Source organism: Hemibagrus wyckioides, linkage group LG17 (genome assembly GCF_019097595.1).
Source record: "Hemibagrus wyckioides isolate EC202008001 linkage group LG17, SWU_Hwy_1.0, whole genome shotgun sequence".
Classification (NCBI taxonomy): Eukaryota; Metazoa; Chordata; class Actinopteri; order Siluriformes; family Bagridae; genus Hemibagrus; species Hemibagrus wyckioides.
In genome coordinates, this window is record NC_080726.1 from 4,995,329 (window position 1) to 5,017,871 (window position 22,543).

Genomic DNA, 22,543 nt, shown 5'->3' on the forward strand with positions numbered 1-22,543 from the left:
TCTCAAGGTGGTTATTTACGTATTAAAGCAAAGTGAATTATTCCTTCATATCATCCACATAATCCTCATAATAACTACAGCATACCCCAGTAATGAAGGCAGTGGTAGTAAAAATGGACTGAATGCAAAAAGTTTAGTTTCAGAGGCCCAGGCTAACACTGCTGGTGCTTTCAAAAAGTCCTCCATAACTTGCTTAACTCATGCTTGCATGCTTGCCAGAATGTGATTTCTCCATAAGGATAAGTGGCTTAATGGGCTTGAATGGGCAATATGTTTGAATCGGGCTCTATTGTAAATGGCCTGTCACTTCTCCAGTCCCCACCAATTACATGCAACACTCTGTACATCTCAGGAGGTATTAGTGCCTCGGGACAATCAGGCTGGAATGTTCTCTTAGGCTCTCGCTTTGTGTTTTCTAAGTTAAGTGGAAGCGGAGAAGTGCGAGCAGCCCTGTCAAGTGGGCAAGCAGATCACAAGCAGCACCAGCATGTATTCATATACGTACATATGTGTGTGTGTGTGTGTGTGTGCTGAAAAACAAACTGCATGTTCTAGAAACAGGACCCATATTTAGGAACGAGTCCATGAGGACTGCTCATATTTCATGGCTCACCGTGTGAATGTGTGTGTGTGTGTGTGTTTGTGTGTATGTTATGTATATGAATCATCTACACGCTGCACATGACCACTGTTTCCTCTGTTCTGGGTTGGGATGCTTTGTGTGTGAATCAAATTTTCTTTCACTAAATTACAGGAGACTTTTCAAATGCTACTGTGCTGAAAAAAATACAGCGTTACCATACACTTCATTCTATCGATGACTATAAACCAGCTGTTGGCATGGTACAGGTATGCTGGGAGAGGAGGAAAAATGTGTTTAAAAAAAAGCATTTCAAGGGAACTGCGCTCATGGTATAGTTATAAAAATGGCCCAGATTTGTGGGGGCTAGTCACTGACCAGACAGTTAAAAAAATCCTGGCTTAGACCACACCTTAAAATACTTTAAAGGAATATTTCAGGAATTTTTAATCGAATCTAAATTTTGTGTATCTGATGTTTATGTATAATCCCCAGAAACAAAACTGAGATTTCTTTCTGTAAAAAGAAAAGAAAAAGAAATCTGTTTATTTGATTTGCTGAGGATGCACCAGTATCAATATTAGTATCAAATATTTATGCATTTATTTTTGTCACATATACGTTACTCTTTCTTCGCATAACCCAACTTTGGACATTGGGGTCAGAGCACAAGGTCAGCCATGATACAACACCCCTGGAGCAGTGAGTGTTAAGGGCCTTGCTCAGGGGCCCAACAGCAGCAGCTTGGCAGTGCCGGGGCTTGACCCATGACCTTCTGAACTTGAACCCAGAGCCTACAACACCATCTTTTTTAGAAAATCTTTAAGGCTTTTAAACACTATCTTCACTCGAGATACGCATTCAGACCAGTATTTGAGTTGATTTACGTTCATATTAGCTAACAGACTAAGCATTTAACATATAAATGAATTATATTTATTTTTCTTTTTAATATTTAAGAAAATAAATTGGCCAAAAAATCAATATTGTTAATGGGAAAAAATATTTGTATACTTGAAATAAAATCATAAAGCAGTTATATATACATAGATGTCACTGAAACACTAAATGGTCAAGTGTGGGCTGGAAATATGAATTTGCCACAAATTTGTGAACGTAGAGCAATGAAGCGAGTGTGCAGAGAAACTGTTGCGTGTGAGAGCACTTCACTTCTGCGAGTACTGAGACACACGTTTTCTTTTCCCTTACTCATCAAAATCTATTGTTTATTTACAAGTAAAGCTGCAGTTCAGTGACCATGTTGCTCTGCCGAGGTCGGCTGTCCTTGGACTGTCTACTAAAGATGGGTTAAATGCTATCTCAAAACAAACGAGCGTAAATAAAATGTCATTTTAGTCATTTTTGTTGGTGTATCGATGAGTATGTGCATCCGTGAGAATACATTTATATGTGTGTTGTTTAAAGGAAACCATTTTTTTTTCAGTACAGAAAAATAGCAGTTCTTGTCCCTGGTGATCAGACATGTACTACACAAGTGGTGGTTAGAGATTAGACTGAGAAAAACAGTCAAGTATTCGTGTAATTATGTTTTTTAACGTTCTCCTCCACTATAAAATAACAGCTCAGGGACTGGTAAGTGCATCAGTTGAGCGCTGATTGTTTCCTGTGTTGACTGTATGCAGCAGTTGGGGTACAGTTTGGACTTGCAGCTGGAGCCACCTGGCTCATTTTTCCAAGCTTGCATTAGTGCTTATAAATGAGCGCTGTGAAAGCCCTGGAGCAGCCCAGCACCACTGTCTCTTTCTTGTGGTTAAGTCCTGATTAAACAATTTAGCATGGCAATTAAAGAGGTGAAGGAAGAAGGGCAGAAGGTGCCAGGCTTTATTGGCCTTTTCTGGCTGGGTGACAGCTCGTCTGATCCTGCTCACCTTCTGTTTCGTTTTATTATAACAGCACAATTAATCTGCAGAGCCGAGAATAGAGAGTGAGAAAGAGGAATGGCAGTCAGCCTTGGGTCGGGGTCAGCGCCGGACTTGGCAAGCAAAGGTGTTTTCTTTTTTCGCTCGGGCTAATTTGGGAGGAAGGTGACACTGGACTGAACTAGACCCAAACTAGCTGGGTGATCTTAATAAGATGAAAGGAAAAAGTGAACATTTGGGAATTGCTTCAATCGGGAAAAGAGCTCAGTTATTGCTATGGCTTTCAAGGCTTCATAAGCTTCATAGGACACTGTATGCTAATGCTATCTTATGTTTTTATTCTCTGTTTTTTTAAATAAACAAAATGCTGCTTGGTCAGTCTCCCGGTTCACAAAAGTCACAAAAGTTAAAAAAGTCAGAGATGAACTTGAATAAACGCAAAGAAAAGCAACAACAGGGAAATAATTACAGGAAACGTTTCTTTCAGCTAAACACTTCACTACGCACAACGTACCCTTTCAACCCCTTTATAGCAACTCACATAAACCTATATGAACATTTATTAAAACTTTTTCCAGCTAGGATCACTGTTTGCAAAGACAGCTTTTGTTTAGTCATGTGATCAGACCTATGTAGTATGTCATAAATACTTTTGGCTGATTTAACATTGCATTATACATTATAACACTGTCCCAGGCTGACATATTAAATGTCATGACAACTGACTTTGTAGGTCAGCGCACTTCTGGTATGTCACACCAGGAATACTCTGAGCCTCTGGTAACGCTGGGAGTCGTGTAATATACAGCGTGTCTCATTTAAACCTAAGATTCATTGTAAGGTGATTTTACTCTTCAATGCTGATGCTGTGCTCAGCCACGTCGATTGGACGTCACTTAGAGGAATTCAATGTCCAGGAGACCGTCCAGAGTTTCCGAGTAGGAAGTGAAAGGGGTGTTTTCTTTGGGTTTTTCCTGGTCAGAGGTCAGGAATTACATGTTGTGACTTCTATGAGCACATACATCATGGTGTCATAGTATTGTCATGAGTAGTTCTAGAAGAAATGTGAGTTAACATAACCTAACGTCACAGGGAATCAGTGTCATGACTGTATCAGGTCTTATATTAGCTTTAAGAGAAGACGTCTTGACTGGTGGATGAAACCTGTTGATGAATATTAAGGTTTTATTTATGGTCATTCATGAGATTCGTGTAATCTTATGAACTGCACCAGTAAGTGAAGTGTTGCTAGATACTGTATGTAATAATAATTTAATAAGAAGGGGTTTTTCTCAGGTTTTATAGTCTTGGTTGCTGAAGCTGGATATATAAATAAATATTCAGGTGATGTGATCTAATCTGGTCCAGTTTGCCAAAGATTACAGGGATGAATTTATCAATAAATGGCTAGGGTTTTAACTATTTAATGTTGTGGCACATCTATGAGGCTTTAAGAAGGTTCCTGTTATCACAGCTATTAAAGGTCGTTCCATTTAGCAGACATATCCAGAGAAACGTATGTTTTGTCTCATTTCTTTAAATACAACTGAGCAAATAAGGGTTAAAGGCCTTGCTCAAGGGTCCAACAGTGGCAGCTCGGTGGATTTGGGATTTGAACTCATAACCTTCTGATCAGTAGCCCAACAGCTTCCACTTCCCACTGTTTCCTCACCAACTTTCTTTTATCTCTTGTTGTTAGTAGATAAAAATTTGCACAGCTTGTTATGCTAGCAAAACAATACAAAAACAAACAAACAAACAAACAAAAAGATGACTTTCCTGTTGTGAGTCTTTGGAACTCCTTCCAAATATTTTCACTCAACATGCCCTTACATGAAACTTCACTATATCAGATTATGTTTTAAATCTTTTATCTTGTAGCTTATCCATTGTTACTACAGATAAAAATCCCGCATTAGAATGTAAAATTAACATTTAAATATAATATAAAACGAAGATTTGATTCGTTATTACAGCTGGCATGACAATCAGAGCTGCTACTATACTGTATACAAAAAGAATCTGACCAATCAGATTTGAGAACGCTACAGCGCTGTGCTAAACTGATTTATAAACGTTGTGAGTTCAAGGCCAGCTCTGCTTCGTGTAGCTGAGCACTTTTTGTTCGAAATGACATACAGTAAATATTCACAGTGCTACAAAAAAAAAAAAAGCAAAAAAGCGTGAATCCATGTTAGGAATGAAGAATGGCTTGTGTGATTAAGTCTTCCAGCATCTCTCTATCAGCGAGTGTCAGCAGGGAACCGTTGCTTGACCTCCGCTTAGCCAAGATTAAAACGACGCCAGCGCTCTTTTCTTTTCTATTGTATCCTGGGAGCTTGTGTGTAAACTAGAACTTGTTTGAGAAGGCTGTGGTGGTATTTACTTGGTGAAGCTTACATGGCGCTATACTTGGAGTGTGGGCATTTATTTATCGTATCCTATCCGAGTGTGAATTGTGTAGAAGTGTGTTGGCATGTGCAAGTGTGCGTGTGTGCTTGAGAATCCACCCCCCCCCCTTTCTAATCGAAGCCAGGTGGTGTGTGGAGACTGTAAATGTTTTCCCATGGATTTCTGTGGCTGGCTGAGCCTTAATAGATTCTGACTTGACGGCATTACATGCTTTGTCATACAGCGAAACAATGGCCTTCACATCCCCCCCCCACACTTTTCTTTCTCTTCCTTCAGCCTCTCCTCATAAACTGCTGTGCTTTTTGTGTGTTGGCTTACACAAGCTCTCTGTGCTGTGGAGATGGATGGTGCAGGTTTCAAGGGCAAGCCACAAGCGACTTGCAATAAAGTCATCATATGATTTTATTCTCATATCCACTCATCCGGTTATTCGGTCTTGGTCTTCGTTTCATTCATTCACTCCTTCACTTGATTGGCTGTATTAGACGTTTACGTGAACGTTGAATCGTTTTAAACGGACGCCTAAAGAAAAACCAGAGAACTGTAGCTTTAAGACCTTTCCCTTCCTTCCCATCCGATCCCCTCATCTAAACCCAGATATATACCACATGTGTGGTTTCTCCGGAAAACTGGAGGCACGGCTTGGGAATATTCGCTCAGGAAATTTATAGCGCATGCCTCAGATGGGCTTGAGCAGGACGGGGGGAGGTTCCACGCCTTGAATCCATTAAGACGGGAGCGTAATCCCCCCAGGATTCATGGGTCTGTCCTGGGACCTGCAGTCCTCAAAAAGACGGCCAATCAGAGCTTGGAGAACTCGGGCGCTGAACATCTGGGCTTTTTCCCATTGAAGCTTATTGGTCAGTCCAGAGCTGTGGGCTCAAAGGCATGCAGGCAACAAGTAAAAGTGATCAGATGGGATTTTATCTGCTTTTTTTTTTTAAAGATAATCTTTACTAGATATACAATTTGAGACATGTACAATGCATATAAATTAGCTTGAAAAGTTTTTTTGTTGAAAAAACACCTGGGTCGCCATCCCATCGGTGTAAATTCTGCCCCACCTTGCACCACCTTTTCCAAGGAATAGACTCTGGCTCATTTTGTAATCTTTCACCAAATGAGATGATGCCACAGCCATGACAGAGTTCCTCAGAATTTCTAAGCATCATAAATCACTGACTGGTTTTATGTAGAACCCTACAACAGCGTTATTCTGTTTCTTTATTCCAGGTAGAACCTTTTTAAGAAGGGTAAGAATAATTAATTACTTAACTCCTAAAAAACCCTTGAAGTACCAAATACCAGTACACTTTGCCTACACTGGAAATACCTGACAGGTTCTAGGTGTACAATAATGATCAGTCGTTTGGACTTTGTACGAAACACATATATCTTGTTAATACATACTGAATATTCTGAAAAACAAAATGGATATTTAAGGGCTCTTTGGTTAATTAAGCATAGGGTTCTACATACAATCAACAATAAAGGTTGGACCATTGAGTATCATTTCTGCCTCCTAGCTTCTGGGCTCTTGGTTCCATCCTGATCTTGGGTTACTGTCTGTATGGAGTTTTGGATGTTTTCCCTTTGTCCATGTGTTTTATAATCTGGGTTCTCTAGCTTTTTCCAACCGCTTAAAAACATGCAGGTAGGTGGATAGTCTAAAAGTGGATTTGCTAGTCTTCTGATGAACTAACTAACACGGTAACTAACTTTGTACCTAAGGCATAAATACAATGTGGAATAAATCTCCAAATGGCTAGCCAATTGCGGAGTATTCCCTCTTTAGTTTTAGAAGAAAAATAGATTTTCTCAAAGATATCTACGTGTTCTGTTGTACTAGCCTGTAAAAGTGGAACACCTGTTGGTTCAGATAGGAGACAGTGACCTTGTGTTGTAAAGATAGGAACATTTTCCTTTGCCATTCTATTAGAAAAGAAACAAGCTGTACCTCTAACTCTAATTCAGTAATTTAATTCTGGTTCAACTTTCTTTGGGTCTACAAGGTCCAATGTCCCTCTCTGGTAGCCCTAGAATGTTCTTGGTAGAACCCTGCAAGAGTATCAGAAATATATCTTTTTTATTTTGCTGTTAGAGCTAAGATCCCTCAGTTATGGTTTGGGTTCTTTTGACTAGTTTTAAAGCTTTCTTTATGCCTACCAATTGCTCCTAATCCCAGTTTGAATGAAACCAGCTTCTGACTTTATGTTCTTCATACAAAAGCACTAAAGGATATGAAATCTTGTGACTTAAATGTGTTTGTATAAGGGAAAGAGCAAGCAATTGCAACAAATGGGAATGTAGGCAGCAATTAGAATATTTGAGTGCAAAAGTTTGCACCCCCCAAGGAACAAAAGGAAATGATTATTGCATGGAATAAAAATGGTCCAATCATGTGTTATTATAGCAATAGGAGAAGTTTAGAAGATGTCTTTGAGGCTGCTATTGCTGTAAAGCTTGTTTAATTTGCTTTTACTTTTACCCTGACTCCAGTTTTGATGCACACTTTTGCATTTGATTGTATACTTTAATATAAAAGGGATATATATTGAATATATACTGGCACTAAGCAATTGCGAAACAACTCACTTATCCAACTCACTTAAGCTTTATCAAGTGAAATGAAGTGACAGTGAAGCTTGTTTGTGTCCCTAATTAGGCCAGAAGAGAAAGAAATGTTCTGTGTGTTCAAAGAGTTTGTCACTGTTTGGAGAACAGATAAATGTGTGATTGGGTTGTGCCAAAACAAGCAACCCCAGTGAGATGAAGTGGAGAGCCATTCACATGCTGATGGCCACTTCCTGCCCTTACATCAACTATTGCTTCCTCTGTGTCTGTTCTAGAGGCCACGGTCTAGCCATAATAATCTTCTCTAAGATAACTCCAGTCCATAGCTTATGTATGGTGGGGTGCAGAACATCGAGGATCAAAGAAGGACGATACCATGGACTTGTTAGATGTCGCCATGATAATGGTAGAAAAAAAAAACTTGCAAGCTTGAAAAAATGAACATGGGAACGGTTTTGTTTGAATTGAGGCGTTTTAACAAAGGCTAAACGTGTTAAACCTAATGTTAATTCTTTGTAACTTTTAAAATAAATATATGATTTTTATGAAATTTCATTGTGAATCCTGAGTCCCAAACTTACAAAAAAATACAATATTGAAAAGATTGTAAGTAGAATAAAAAGCAAGACTTACTACTTAAGACAGCAAGGCTGATGTATTTTATATTTATTAATCATACACAGCAGTGATTAAAGTATATTATTTATTGAAAAATGATCTGTCAGAACTATTACTATCTACAGTATGTGAAAATAGTTAGTCTTTTTCTTTACTCTGTTTCTCTTATATCATTTAAAGACTTTACAGACATGAAAAAAATTCATTCAGACTTTTACAACGCATTGGCACAAGAGACTCGTTCCGTATGTAAATACACTACATTGCCAAAAGATTTGGGACATCTGCCTTTACATGCACATGAATGTAATATGGAGTTGTCCCGCCCTTTGCAGCTATAACAGCTTCAACTCTTCTGGGAAGGCTTCCCACAAGGTTTAGGAGTGTGTTTATGGGAATTTTTGACCGTTCCTCTAGAAGTGCATTTGTGAGGTCAGGCACTGATGTTGGATGAGAAGGTCTGGCTCACAGTCTCCACTCTAATTCATCCCAAAGGTGTTCTATGGGGTTGAGGTCAGGACTCTGTGCAGGTCAGTCAAGTTCCTCCACACCAAACTCACTCATCCATGTCTTTATGGACCTTGCTTTGTGCACTGGTGTGCAGTCATGTTGGAACAGGAAGGGGTCATCCCCAAACTGTTCCCTAAAATGGGAAGCATGAAATTGTTAAAAATGTCTTGGTATGAAGCTGAAGCATTAAGAGTTCCTTTAAGTTGAACTAAGGGGCCGAGTCCAACCCCTGAAAAACAGCACCCAAATTCAATGATTTGGAGGAGTGTCCCAAAACTTTTGGCAATATACCTTATCTTAAAGCCTACAAACGATTGTTTTGCTATCAATGTATTCCAGGGGAACCCTAAGGTAAGAACACTTAGTACCATACCCATATCCAGTTAACTCATATGGTAAATTCTGAAAAAGAAAATGGTTCTTTAAAGGTTCTTCGTTTTTTCTCCAATAAAAGTTCTGTAAACAGAAAACACATCATGACAAATTATTTAACATGATCACGTAGAAGATTCACCATCAGCACAAGTCCCTGTGTACTGTATGTTGCTATAGAATCAATAAGTATAAGAACCTGAAAACCTTCTGAGCAATCAGAATCGAGAATTCAGCATAACAACATAACCACAATGTGGAGTCCACTAGCGGTTTGTGACTGACGTACGATCGTCTAATGGAAACGTTCAAGATGAAGGCCGCTCTAATGGACACGCTTGACAGGAGTCCAGCCGCTGACAGGACTGTGATGTGCAGCTCCGAGATCTCGTCAGGTTCTCTGATTGAATGAAACAGGTTGTCTGGGTGGACGAGAGCTGAGCTTTGCACTACTCCGTGTCCTGTGGTCTGTCTGCACTGAGCAAGCACAGCCCAAAATAGAAAGCTGCAAGTTCTCAGTGGGGAGGACTCTCTCTGTCCGACTGACCTCAGATATTTCTGTCTTACCAACATGATGTGAGGTGAAATTCATCTGGATTGGACTGAGACACTGTTTTGTGTAGTCTAACCCTATGCAGACTAACCCTAACCCTTGTACTACTTTAGTTCTTATGACTAAAATGAGATAACTAACAGCTAACAATTTTATATTAGCAGGCAAGTTCATGGCTAAGAATTCTAGATTAGAAGAAAGTTCACAGCTAATAATTCAAGATTTTATGGGCTAACATTTTTAGATTAGCAGAAACCTCACAGCTAAGAATTTTAGATGAGCAGAGATGATTTTAGCTAACAATTTTAGATTAGCAGGAAATTTAAGACCTAACAATTTGAAATTAGCAGAAAGTTCGCACCTAATGATTTTAGATGAGCAGAAAGGTTATGAGCTAACTATTCTAGATAAGCAGAAAAGTTCACAGCTAACAATTCTAGATTAGCCGAAACTTCACAGCTAACAATTCTAGATTAGCAGAAAGTGCACAGCTAATGCAGAAAGGTTATGAGCTAAGAATTTTAGATTAGCAGAAACTTCACAGCTAACAATTTTTGAATAGCAGGGATGATTTCAGCTAACAATTTTTAATTAGTAAGAATGATAACAGCTAACAATTCTAGATCAGCAGAAAAGTTCACAGCAAACAATTCTAGATTAGCAGAAAGTTCACAGCTAATGATTATAGATTAACAGGAAGGTTAAGAGCTAACAATTTTGATTAACAGGAAGGATAACAGCTAAAAATTTTAGATGAGCAGAAAGTATTTGAACTAACAATTCTAGATTAGCATATACTTCACAGTTAATTTTAGATTAGCAGGGACAATTTCCGCTAACAATTTTAGATAAGCAGGAAATTTAAGCCCTAACAATTTGAAATTAGCGGAAAGTTCACAGCTAAACATTTTATCTTAGCAGCAAGATTATGAGCTAACAATTCTAGATTAGTAGAAACTTCACAGCTAACAATTTTAGATTAGCACAGATGATTTCAGCTAACAAGTTTAGATAAGCAGGAAATTTAAGGCCTAACATTTCAAATTAGCAGAACGTTCACAGCTAATAATCTTAGATTAGCAGGAAAGTCAAGTTCTAACAACTTGAAATTAGCAGAAAGTTCACAGCTAAACATTTTATATGAGCAGAAAGATAATGAGCTAACAGTTCTAGATTAGCAGAAACTTCCCAGCTACCAATTTTAGATTAACAGGGATGATTTCAGCTAACAATTTTAGATAAGCAGGACATTTAAGCAATAACAATTCAAAATTAGCAGAAAGTTCACAGCTAACCATTTTTAGATTAGCAGAAAGTACACAGCCAACAATTTTCGATTAGCAGGGACGGTTTCAGCTAAGAATTTTTAGATTAGCAGGAAATTTAAGCCCGAACATTTCAAAATTAGCAGAAAGTTCACAGCTAAACATTTTTAGATTAGCATAAATTTAAATAATTTGTCTGAAATTGGGTCTGGTGCCTGATATACGGTATTTTGAGACAGAGTTACATGTTCCAACTCTCCAAACCTCGCTATTTCTGAACATTTTCCTCTAAATAAACGCAGGCACTGAGTAAACCTGTGTGTAGAGATAAGTTAATATAGTAGCGACTCTGTGTGTCCTATTCAAACCTACAGAGCTAAAGTAATCGAATTGACCTTTCTTTTTTCTGAGTGACCAGCCGGTGCTGTCTCCAAGCCAAACATTCCACTGCAAATCCCACATGAGGGGAAATGTTTGGCCCCAACCTTTGACCTTTGACACATATACGGAGGCGAGTCAGATGCCGTCCACGTTCTCCCAGGAGGTTTTTCCATCAGATGACTCTATTACAGAATAGAGCCCGATTGGCAACGTGATCGTAGAGAGAGAGAATTAGCTGCTAATCGTGTCTCATTTCTGATGAGGATTACAGAGTGCGTCGGGGTTTTTTTCCGTGAACGCCGTTTAGGGTATAGCACACCCTATATCACTCCTGTTAAAATGACGCATATCCTTCCTTCCCCATCTGTCTTCTGTTTCCGTTCTAGGCTGCTTTTCTTTTTTTCTTTTAATCCCAAGCAGGCGATCTCTGTGTGTTTTAGATCTTCAGATTAAAGAGGTGAAGCCTGTAACACACAGCACTCGTCTCTGCCTTATAAACTGATTCACCCTCATTAAGAGGAAGGCAGGTGTGGAGCTCCTCGGGTTTAGTCATTATATCACCTGCACATCTTTATCACCTGAGCTTCAGTGGCAAAGGCACATGGGACTGCAAAACTGGGAGCAGGGTGATGCTCTCTGAGTGGAAGTCAGATCAGTTAAAAATGATGAATAAGAGGGATTGATTACACAGATCTCAGAGACATCAGTGTGAAATATATCACTGGAAATAAATTCATATCTCTCTCTCTCTCTCACTCACTGTCTGTCTGTCTGTCTGTCTGTCTGTCTCTCTCTCTCTCTTCCTCTCTCTCGGTATATGTAAAATACATCATATATAAAATACATAATTTATTGAATTATTGTTATTTATTATAGTACAGTAGTTTAGTGTGTGTGCATGTGTGTAATAAAATATAGAAAACCATATATGTAAAATAGTATTATTATTATTACTATTATTGTTGTTCTTGTTGTGTACTGGAGATATACTGTAGATGTGTGTGTTTAATAAAATATTGAAAAACGTAAAATTATTACATGTACTATAATTATTGTTGTTGTTGTGTATTGTAGATAAAGATGCTTCTGCATCAGTGTGTGTGTGTGTGTGTGTGTGTGTGTGTGTGTGAAAAAATAGAGAAAAAGCATATTCGTAAATTATTATTATTATTATTATTATTATTATTATTATTATTGTGTACTGGAGACATAGATGCATGTGTCAGTGTATAGTGTGTGTGTGTGAGAATGTCAGCCACTCATGACACACACAAGTAGGTAGTGGAGCAGAGAATGTGAGCAGGGAGAGAGAGAGAGGGAGAGAGAGAGAGGGAGAGAGGTGTGTGTCCTGGCTGGAGTAGTAGAAACTTCAGAAACTGAAGCTCGAGGCGGTGCGCGTGTCTCCTACTCGGATAATCCACCTCTGCGGTTTTTTCCTCCGTCCTTCCAGAGGCACTGTATGGCTTTGCGTGTGTGTTTTGCGGGAACCCGAACCGCGGCGTGTTGCGAGTGCGGGTCAGTGCGGAGTCATGCGGGTTTTTAGGCGCGCGCGGGCGTTCGAGGAGCGACAGCGAGGAGGAGTGAAGCGCCTTTACCATGACAGCGAGTGAGCTGAAACTGCGGCGCTCCTTCAGCCAGCAGCTCCGCTACTCCACATGCAGAGCCTGGGCTTTACTGGGCAAGAAGGGTCGCCAGAGGAGACTCGCAGGTCAGTGAGGAAAGGCGAAGGCAAAAATGACGCATGGATATGAGGCAACATGATGCGCTTAGGGTTACTTTTTTATACGCATGTAGCATATCAGGATTATATATAGAAATAAAGCTGCAGAAACAAAACTGTACCTTTTCCTGTACGGTGCTTTTGCCTTCACTGTCTACCTGAGAAAGTGCACGCGCAAAGGTATAAAGATAAAGCAGGAACCTTTGATAGCTGGGAAAAGTGCAGCTTGGTACCTTTATTTCTGAGTTAAATAACTGAACTTCTTTCATGAATGAACGCAAAATACTTTATTTAGTGACCAGGCGCTATTATAGAAGTCATACAGAAATTCTTTAGGACTGGGGTTGTATCATCAAGGTTATCTGTTTTTGTATCCTCAGTAGTGTTACTATCTTTAGTGTGACGTTTCACCTGAGAACATAATGCACCTTTAAAAACTAATCTACGCTTCATCATTGCAAATGAATTAATGACCGTCACGTGCACATCCATCAGTACAACAAGCAAACGTTTATGCATGCTGCTTATAGGAGATACTATTCGGAGAACGTGTAAGTAATCCCTTGCTTGAGTGAGTGTTGCAGGAGGGAAGTGGAAAATTGTGTCCCCCTGTTTTTTTTTAAAACCCACGTGTCAGTCATTATGATTCAGGGCACAGTCGCTGCATCAGCTTGTTTTATTTAGAGGCGAGTTAAGCAGAGGTGGAGTACAGCAAAGCCTTTTTCCTAGAGACCAGACTTTATTTCAGACAACCTTGTCCCTTTAATCCTATCAGGATCAAAACGGGATCTGAGTGTGATTTAGTGAATTGAAGAACTATTGGTGAAAACTAAGACTTTTTTTTGTTTGTTTTTCAGATCATCCAATTTTATTTTATATCCAGTGTAATTTGCACACTTTTCTGGTAATTTTGGAGGTATTTATTACCATCCCTGTCATTAACAATGCTTAAGGCTTTGAAGCTGGTAGAGATGGTGTTCCTGATCATGCTTGCTAACAGAAATAATAAAAAACATGAGTGCACTAAAATAGAAAGGCATTCCTAGATGACCACTAGATGTCAGTCAGTGCCACATGGTGTTTTCTTGGCCAGAGTTGAGTCTCCTGTCCATGTGACCGTGTTTAAAAATACACTATTAACTGCAGATTTTTTTTGTTTTTTTTTGAGTCTGTCAGAAAAAATCACCACACACACACACACACACAGAGCATTCATAGACATTCTATATAAACCCCTACTACAGAGTTCTCTTTTAGAAACCTGTAATTATACAGTGAACCCTTCAAGAACCCTTATAGAATGCTGTTATAATAGTGTATGTGGTACAGACTTCAAATTATTACTCATTACTTCCTTCTTAAGAAACCTTCTGCTGTTTTAAATGTAGCTTTGGTACGCTCTTCTTTCTTTCAGGCATAAGAAGTTCCCAAATTTTCCAAATTTGGCAAAGTCTTGGGTCTAGGAATGTAGACTAAAATAAAAATGATTACTTTGGAGATTGAACCACAAACCTACCTATATATATATATATATATATATATATATATATATATATATATATATATATATATAACCTTTTTTGTTCTTCACGGCTTCTTTGGATGATTACGGGTTCTTAAAGGTTCTGAAATAGCTCCTCTTTGTCATAGAACCCTTTTCGGTGTTTCCCCAGATTGTTAACTTTAATCCAAAATGATCCAAAGTGAAACCTTCAGCCCAATACAGAAACCTTCTATCTTACGTTTTTGCTGAATTCTTGATTGTGATCAGTTGTAGAAAATTTATTTATTAATTTTTTATTATAATAATAATAGCAGCTCCGACCGTAGCTCCAGCTGCACAACAAGTCACATAATTATGTTATTATACTATATATTATTGTTTCCATAGCAACAGCTGACACAGGGAGTCGTATTGCAGACAAATAAACGGATTGGAAAACGTGTAATTTGTAGTAAAGAGATGTTTAGTAGCATTTTTTGGAAGGAGTCTCCAGTATCGGTCACTTTTTCAACATCTTCAGGACAAACTTACTTCAGGACTTACTACTTAATAACATGACAACAAGCAATTTTTTTTTGTCTTATTAACATCACGGAACGATAAAAGCGAAAAGACTTCTGTGTATAGCTGCTGTAACGCAAGAGATAACAGAAACCGACCTGAGATAAATGGATAAAAAAGTATGTGGCATCTTTCGTAAATAAAATGTATCATAAACTGTAAACGTAAACTGTATCATGGCTGACCCTGTTCTCTGACCCTAACCAAGGCTGGGATATGCAAAGAAAGAATTTCACTGTGCAGTAATGTACTGTATATGTGACACATTAAGGCTACTTAATTGATTAATATGTGTATTTGAACCTGAACTATTTAAAGATTTAGATATTGAAGGCTATTTTGTCTGTGATGTGACCACAAACCTGGCAACCTAAACATCACCTGTGGAAAATCTAACAGGAGTGATAAATGGGTTAAAATAGTCTTTATATCACAACGGTAGAGCTGAAGGTGAGGCAGCGATGTTGGAGAGATTATGGAAATGATGCATAACCTGTTTTTTCTTTATTCCCGCACACAGGCCCTTTTACCAAATATAGTTACGTTAAAAGCGGAGATCTGCTTTCTCCCTCCTGAAAAAGGCAGTCAGGAGAAATTGCACGAAAATGATTTCTTTTGACAGCGAAAATGCGTGCTTCAATCAAACTGGAATTTGGAGATAGCTGTGAAAATATTTTGCGAGGCTGCTTTGAGTCAGAGCAGCAAAATGTAACGCACCTGCTGCTCGTACCTGGCACGCCGCCTCGGTGTGAGACGCTTCCCAGACAAATATTAGACTCCTTCTGTTATTTTTTTTCTTCCACGGCTCTGTCGATACACCTTTTCTCTCACCAGGTTCCTGTGATGAAGCGTCCGTACGGATTTTCAGAAGGAGTCGAGCTCAGAGATGAAGCGGTGTGAATATGAGCAAAATGATAGAAAATGTAAATTTTGAAAAAAATATTCATGCACCTAGCTTAACCTGGAGTTTGGAGCCCTTACAAGACGACCAGGTGTTGTTAGATTTTTACAAATTTAACATATCCAGAGATTGTGTGTCTTTGATTTCGAGAAATGTTCTGTAGAGTGCAAAAGTTTACACACCTTCTGAATGTGTAAATGTATTTCAATGGAATCTGTATGAGAGAGACAAACAGACAGACAGAGAGAGAGAAAGAGAGAGTGTAAGGTAGAGAGAGAGAGAGAGAGAGAGTAAGACAGAGAGAGACAGACAGACAGATAGAGAGAAAGAGAGAGTGTAAGACAGAGAGACAGAGAGAGAGAGTGTGTAACACACACAGAGAGAGAGAGAGAGAGAGAGTGTGTAAGACAGAGAGAGAGTGTGACAAAGAGAGAGACAGACAGAGAAAGAGTGTAAGAAAAGAGTGAGACAGACAGACAGACAGAGACAGAAAGACAAACAGAGAGAGAGAAAGTAAGCATGTAAGACAGAGAGAGAGAGAAAGAGAGAGACAGACAGACAGACAGAAAGAGAAAGAGAGAGAGTGACAAAGAGAGAGTGTAAGAGAGAGAGAAAGAGAGAGAGTGACAGAGAGAGTGACAGAGAGAGAGAGAGTTTAAGACAGAAAGAGAGCAACAAACAGAGACAGAGAAAGAGTGTAAGAAAAGAGAGAGAGATAGCAAGACAGACAGACAGAGAAAGACAAACAGAGAGAGTGTAAGACAGAGAGGGAGAAAGAGAGACAGGCACAGAGAGAGAGAGAGACACAGAGAGAGAGTGTGAGACAGTGAGAGAGAGAGAAGGATGTGGAATGTGCATTCTTTGGCAGGCAGTAGGTGGCCTGCTCTCTCCTCCGTGTTTGCATACATTAATTCTTGGAGCTGTCAGCTATTTGTCATTGGCTGCTGTAAATAGATGAGGAGAGACTTGGCACTGGATCGTCTCTGCACTCAGACTGGTTATATTCATGGCTATGTTCTGGGATGCTGGCAAAGCCCTCTCGATTATGCGCTCTTGGAGAGCTTTCTGATCCATTTTTACTCAGCCAGCACTCTTCTTAATCACTCTGTGGGTTCATTTGTCTAAACCTGCCATGACATTGACTGAGAGGATTATAGACCAGTGGGCTTGAGGTATTTAATAAGAACAGGAAACATGCATGAGCCAGAGACACAATTTACATTTACACAGTGCTAAATACAAGCAGGTGGCACTTGTTAGTTATCTCACGCTATAAAATTCACATCATGTAGCCATGTAGCTATGCTATCACAACGTTCACAACTCGTTGCTAGCTTTAATTACATAAAAAACATAACCTTTAACATTCCTTAATTATTTTATCGTAGCATAACATCAGCTAGTTAGATAGCTTGATGCTAATATCATACTCAACCTGCTTTAGCTAGTCTAACAAGGAGGCTAGGTATGGGCATAGTAGCTAGGTAGCTAGCTAGTTTAGCTAAAGTTAATAAATAATACTTATTTTAACTATATATTTTATACTAAGCACCATGTCAAGCAAAAAGAACTAAAAGCTTCATCATCATCAGATTCATCATCATCATAGTATCATTGCTCATATTTATTTATTTATTTATTTATTTACGTTTCTGAAAAATGCTTCTTTTGAGATTTTTTTCTCTTTGAGAGACGATGCTCTTTGGATTATTTTGATCGTGTTGCTCGAGTATCATTATTTACACAATCTGTCCAAAAGTATGTGGACACCTGAGTATCACACCCCTGTACTTCCTGAACATAACCTCCAGATTTGGTTGATTCTTGCTGTTATAATGCGCTCCATTCTTCTCTTCTGCAAAGTCTTTCGACTAGATGTTGGATCATAGCTCTGGGGATTAGTGATCATTCAGCTAAAAGAGCATCAGTGAGATCAGACTCTGATGTTGTGAGAGTGAGGAGGTCTGGGGTTTAGTCAGTGTTCCAGTTCATCCCAAAGGTGTTCAGGGGGATTCAGTCAGAGTCAGGACACTCTAGTTCTTTCTTTCTTTCTTTCTTTCTTTCTTTCTTTCTTTCTTTCTTTCTTTCTTTCTTTCTTTCTTTCTTTCTTTCTTTCTTTCTTTCTTTCTTTCTTTCTTTCTTTCTTTCTTTCTTTCTTTCTTTCTTTCTTTCTTTCTTTCTTTCTTTCTTTCTTTCGTTCTTTCGTTCGTTCTTTCGTTCTTTCTTTCTCTGTGCCTTTCTTTCTTTCTTTCTTTCTTTCACTCCAAACTTCTCAGACCATGTCTTCATGTGTCATGCTGGAGCAGAGTTTGAGTTTCAATGTTAAAGCTACAGCATACAGAGATATTCTAGACAAGGTTCTTTCTAATCCAGTCTCAGAGACACAGAACCAATCCCAGAGGAGTAGATAAGAGTTCTCTACATGTGAAAAATGTTTAGAATAATTCCTCTTGATATAATCTGTCAGTCAGAATCAGTCAGTAGAGTTTACCTGCTCCAGCGAACACCTCGAGGACAGAAGGTACCTTGTTTGTCTCCTCGAGCTTGACACCAATAAATGAGTCCTGTGTGATGCATTTAGAGAGCATGTGCGTAAACATGTTAAAAGCGTCTGAGAGGAAAAGCATGACCCTCGCCCACAGGCACAGCCCTCAGTGCCAGGCTGCACGTGCAGCAGGAGAGAATATGGACTGGGTCAGGTATGGAGAGAGCTAAACACACCACACTGAATCCTGCTCTTTGTCTGGTTCTGCTGTGAGTGGTATGTGCCAGTCAGGGAACGACCAGGGAATGTGTTTAACTTGGTGCTCTGCCCATTCTTGCCTTATTAATATAGCTGCAGAGAAGTCTCTTTCTTTCTTTCTTTCTTTCTTTCTTTCTTTCTTTCTTTCTTTCTTTCTTTCTTTCTTTCTTTCTTTCTTTCTTTTCTTCATGATTTTCTCTGTGGCTTAACTTTCTTTCTTTCTTTCTTTCTGTCTGTCTGTCTGTAGCTATCTAGCTATATTTCTTTCTGTTTGTCAGTCTGTCTTCTACCTACCTGCCTACTTACCTTTCTTTCTTTCTTTCTTTCTTTCTTTCTTTCTTTCTTTCTTTCTTTCTTTCTTTCTTTCTTTCTTTCTTTCTTTTCTTCATGATTTTCTCTGTGGCTTAACTTTCTATCTATCTATCTATCTATCTATCTATCTATCTATCTATCTATCTATCTATCTATCTATCTATCTATCTATCTATATTTCTTTCTATATTTCTTTCTATTTCTTCGTCTGTCTTCTACCTTTTTTCCTGCCTACCTATCTTTCTCTCTCTCTCTCTCTCTCTCTCTCTCTCTCTCTCCATTGCTTACTCTAAATGAATTATTTCCAAGCACACACAGTATTATAGTGTTAAACCTCTCTGGAGTTACAGTGTCATTTGTAAGTCATTCTCTGACTCTACAGTTTGGTGTTAAACATGGTGTTTGGTGTTAATGTTAGTGATGAGCTCCATATAGTTAATATTATTGTCACTGTTAAAGAGATAAATCACTGAGACATAAATCTCCTAAACTGAGACCTACACTGAAGTCCCTCAGCTGCGGGTTTGTTCACTGAGCTCTGGGTATTGTAGTACAGTATATTTGATTTCTATTTCATTTGTATCTGCTGGTATATAAAAATAAAACGCTGAGAATGAGTGTAAAGTGAGACGCTGAAATCCCAGATGTATTCATACGTGAGAAAGCATGCTAGCTGACTAGCACTTTAACCGCTGGATCGTAAAATTGCCAAGGAACATTAGGCTTTTAGCTTTGCACTGTCTTATCATCATTTTTATATTGAGAATAAAACGTTTCTGAAAATTCCCTAAAAGATTTATTGTGCTTTTAATGGATTTAGTATTTCAGTGTATTTATTTTTGTATGTCATCGAGTCTTGACTGCTTTTCACAGAGTTTTCAGCACTTCATTTTATATTTTTATCTGATTATACACACAGGCTCTCTCCTGCTGCTTTAATGAAGGCCATTGTTTTCTAGTCGTCAGTTTGGGGTTTTTCCTGTGTGAACTATTCTGATGCATGAAAGTCCATCTATCTGTCTCACAAAGGTGAAAACCTGCTCTGCCGCCCCGGAGGCGAGGTGGGGGGTCGCAGGTTAACCTGATTCACATCTTACTCAGCCTTAAACTGCCACGCTGCTCCGCATTTACCTTCTCTCACTCGCTCTGTGTCGTTAGCTAACACACTCCTCCTGAGTAAACTTGGCACCTGCATGGGGCTTCACAGCAGCAGGTTTGTTCTTTTAGAGACTAGGGTGGCGTCTCAACTCGCGATGTTTTTCTTTACCCTCCCATGCACCATCCACCCTCCCTCCTGCCCTCCCCTCCCTCCCTCCCTCCCCGCATTTTCTCCACACTGTCAGCTCACAAGCATTCCTCTGGTATTTATATTTCCCTCCCTCGACTCGCCGTGCTCACACAGACCTCGGATTCAGCTCGGCCCGAAGGGACGTCCCTCGTATCCCACTTCCTCGTTGGCCAGTTGGCTGGTCAGTCACGTGACTGAAAAGAGAAGGCGTTCCTGGAGTTCCTCCTGGATTCTGTCGAGATTTTCTGTCTCATATCTCACACGTGCAAGGCGTTCGCTGGACACACTTGTGTTTTTATTTGTGCTGTTTGCGTTAGGGGAAGGACAGCCAGTTGTGGGTACGTAACCATGTTTAGGGAGCTGCCCGAAGCTGAGAGCAGCGAGTGTTTAGCCAGTATGACCCCAGAGACGCAGGACATCTACCTGAGGATGGACCACCACCGGCGCCGATCGGGGTACAGGCTGGGCCGAATCATCGCTCGCCAACAGCTGCTCAGGAGGATAGCTGCAGGTAATTAGGACCAGGTGGCGCCAGAGTTTGGGTCAAAGTCCATGTTTGTTGCTCTAGAGCATATTTACATTGCATTTTTGTAAAATGTAAGCAGCTGGAAAACATGAATTGACATTGAGATGACATGAATTGAGATTCGAAATTGCAGGATTTCTGTCACGTGTCGAGTTTAAAAGTTGAGATGATTCAGCAGGTCATGAAGTAATCAGGCATGGAAGTTTCTCAGAATGTTGACACATCAGGCTGTTGCTCGCAGGACAATAACCTGAAGAACCTGAACAAACACCGCTTGACCTCTCAGGTCCACCCGTAGGCTTTGTCCTAATCAGCATGGATGCTCACCTAGGGGCAGGGGGTGGTGGGTGTGGGGCAGTGGGTGTGGTTTCTCATTAAACACACGCATTCTCCTTAGTTTAAAAGGATCAAATTCTCTTAAACGAAACATTTCTATAAATCTGATGCAGTTCTGTTATATATATAATCTTACAGGGTATTTTTTGTTGGTAATTTGCTTTTGAGTTCATTTTAACCTGTAAAGTTGAATTAATGACCTTGTAGGGTAGCTGACGTGCGTGTGTTATCAGTTGTGCTGTTGGTTATTCGTTCACTCGGAGGCGTCATATGGAATCTGAAGGCCTAGGAACAGGCATGTGGGTCTCACACACACACACACACACACACACACTCACACACACACACACACACACACACACATACATACATAGAGTCTGGAGATCTTGATTATCTCTGATAGGACACAGGAGGACATGTGTGGTCTTGTAGTTAAACGCTTACTTTAGAGTATCAAAGCTGTTTGGGTTGAGTTCAGCTCAAGGAATTTATTCTTTTTATTATTATTATTATTATTATTTTTATTAGAGAATTATTTCTCCACAACACAAACCTGTAGACGTCCTTGAGAAGTCGTATGATCCAGATTTTCCTTGGACCTTCTTGTCCTTCGTTTCCTTGAACATTCCTCTGTTCCACGTTGAACTCATTTTCACACTTTAGACTGGCGTTTATTCATGTGTGTATTTATAAGACTGAACTCTTTATTCTTTAATTCTCTTTAATGTATACAGTGTAACTTTCCACATCTCACCCCAGAAAACCCAAAAAAATGCTGCATTATATTTAATAATAATATTTTATTTTTTATTTAATTAATAATATTTAATATTACTTTGTGCCATCATGCAGCATACACAATCATACACAGTACTCCATACAGCTTTTTATGACTGTCCCTTTAATAAAAATAGAGTCAAACAGAATTAAAAAACGGAATAGGAATAGAATAAATTTTTTTAAATAATAGTAAAATAAAATATAAAATAATAGAATAAAATATTATAATAATTGAAAAAAAAAATATTTTATTCTATTTTACAGAATAAAATAGTATAAAAAATAGTATTTAAAAAATAAAATAAAATGGAATTATCTATACATTACCCATCTATCTGTCTAAAATAAAATATAATACATTTTTACAAAGAATTTCAAGCTTCTAGCAACATTTTGCTTGACATTTTTCCCTAATTCATTCTTTATATTAACCGAATCATTCATATTTGTTGCTGAATCATATGTTTTAAAATATAGAACTACTTATAAAAATCACCCAGTTATTGTTTATAAAGTCTGATAAAAGAATTCAGGCAGATTCGGTGTCTGATCAGAGCCGGTGTGATTAGATTTGGTTCCGTTCACATTGCTGTTTAATGCTTTCTGCACGCCAACGCTAATCATCTCCAGCACACGGTTACTTTCTAGGCCAGGTGTTTGACCTCTGACCTTTCATATCATTTCCATCATTTTGTTTGTTTTGGCAACATTTCAACATTTCAGATGC

The 22,543-nt window shown here is 39.0% G+C and overlaps 1 protein-coding gene across 7 annotated transcripts in view; it reads left to right on the forward strand.

Annotated features, from left to right (window-relative positions):
- The window catches only part of stard13b (StAR-related lipid transfer (START) domain containing 13b), a 103,397-nt gene that overhangs the window by 40,627 nt on the left and 40,227 nt on the right, over positions 1–22,543 (forward strand). For 2 of the 7 annotated variants that reach the window (XM_058413183.1, XM_058413185.1), the window contains exon 1: positions 12,518–12,853. The exons of 3 other annotated variants lie outside the window; for them this stretch is intronic. In XM_058413183.1, coding sequence (XP_058269166.1) covers positions 12,742–12,853 — 112 coding nt within the window. In that variant the 5' untranslated portion in view covers positions 12,518–12,741. Of the gene's footprint in view, positions 1–12,517; positions 12,854–20,328; positions 20,686–22,543 lie in introns of those variants that run through there. 2 more of the 7 variants (XM_058413182.1, XM_058413187.1) reach the window with 2 other exon arrangements.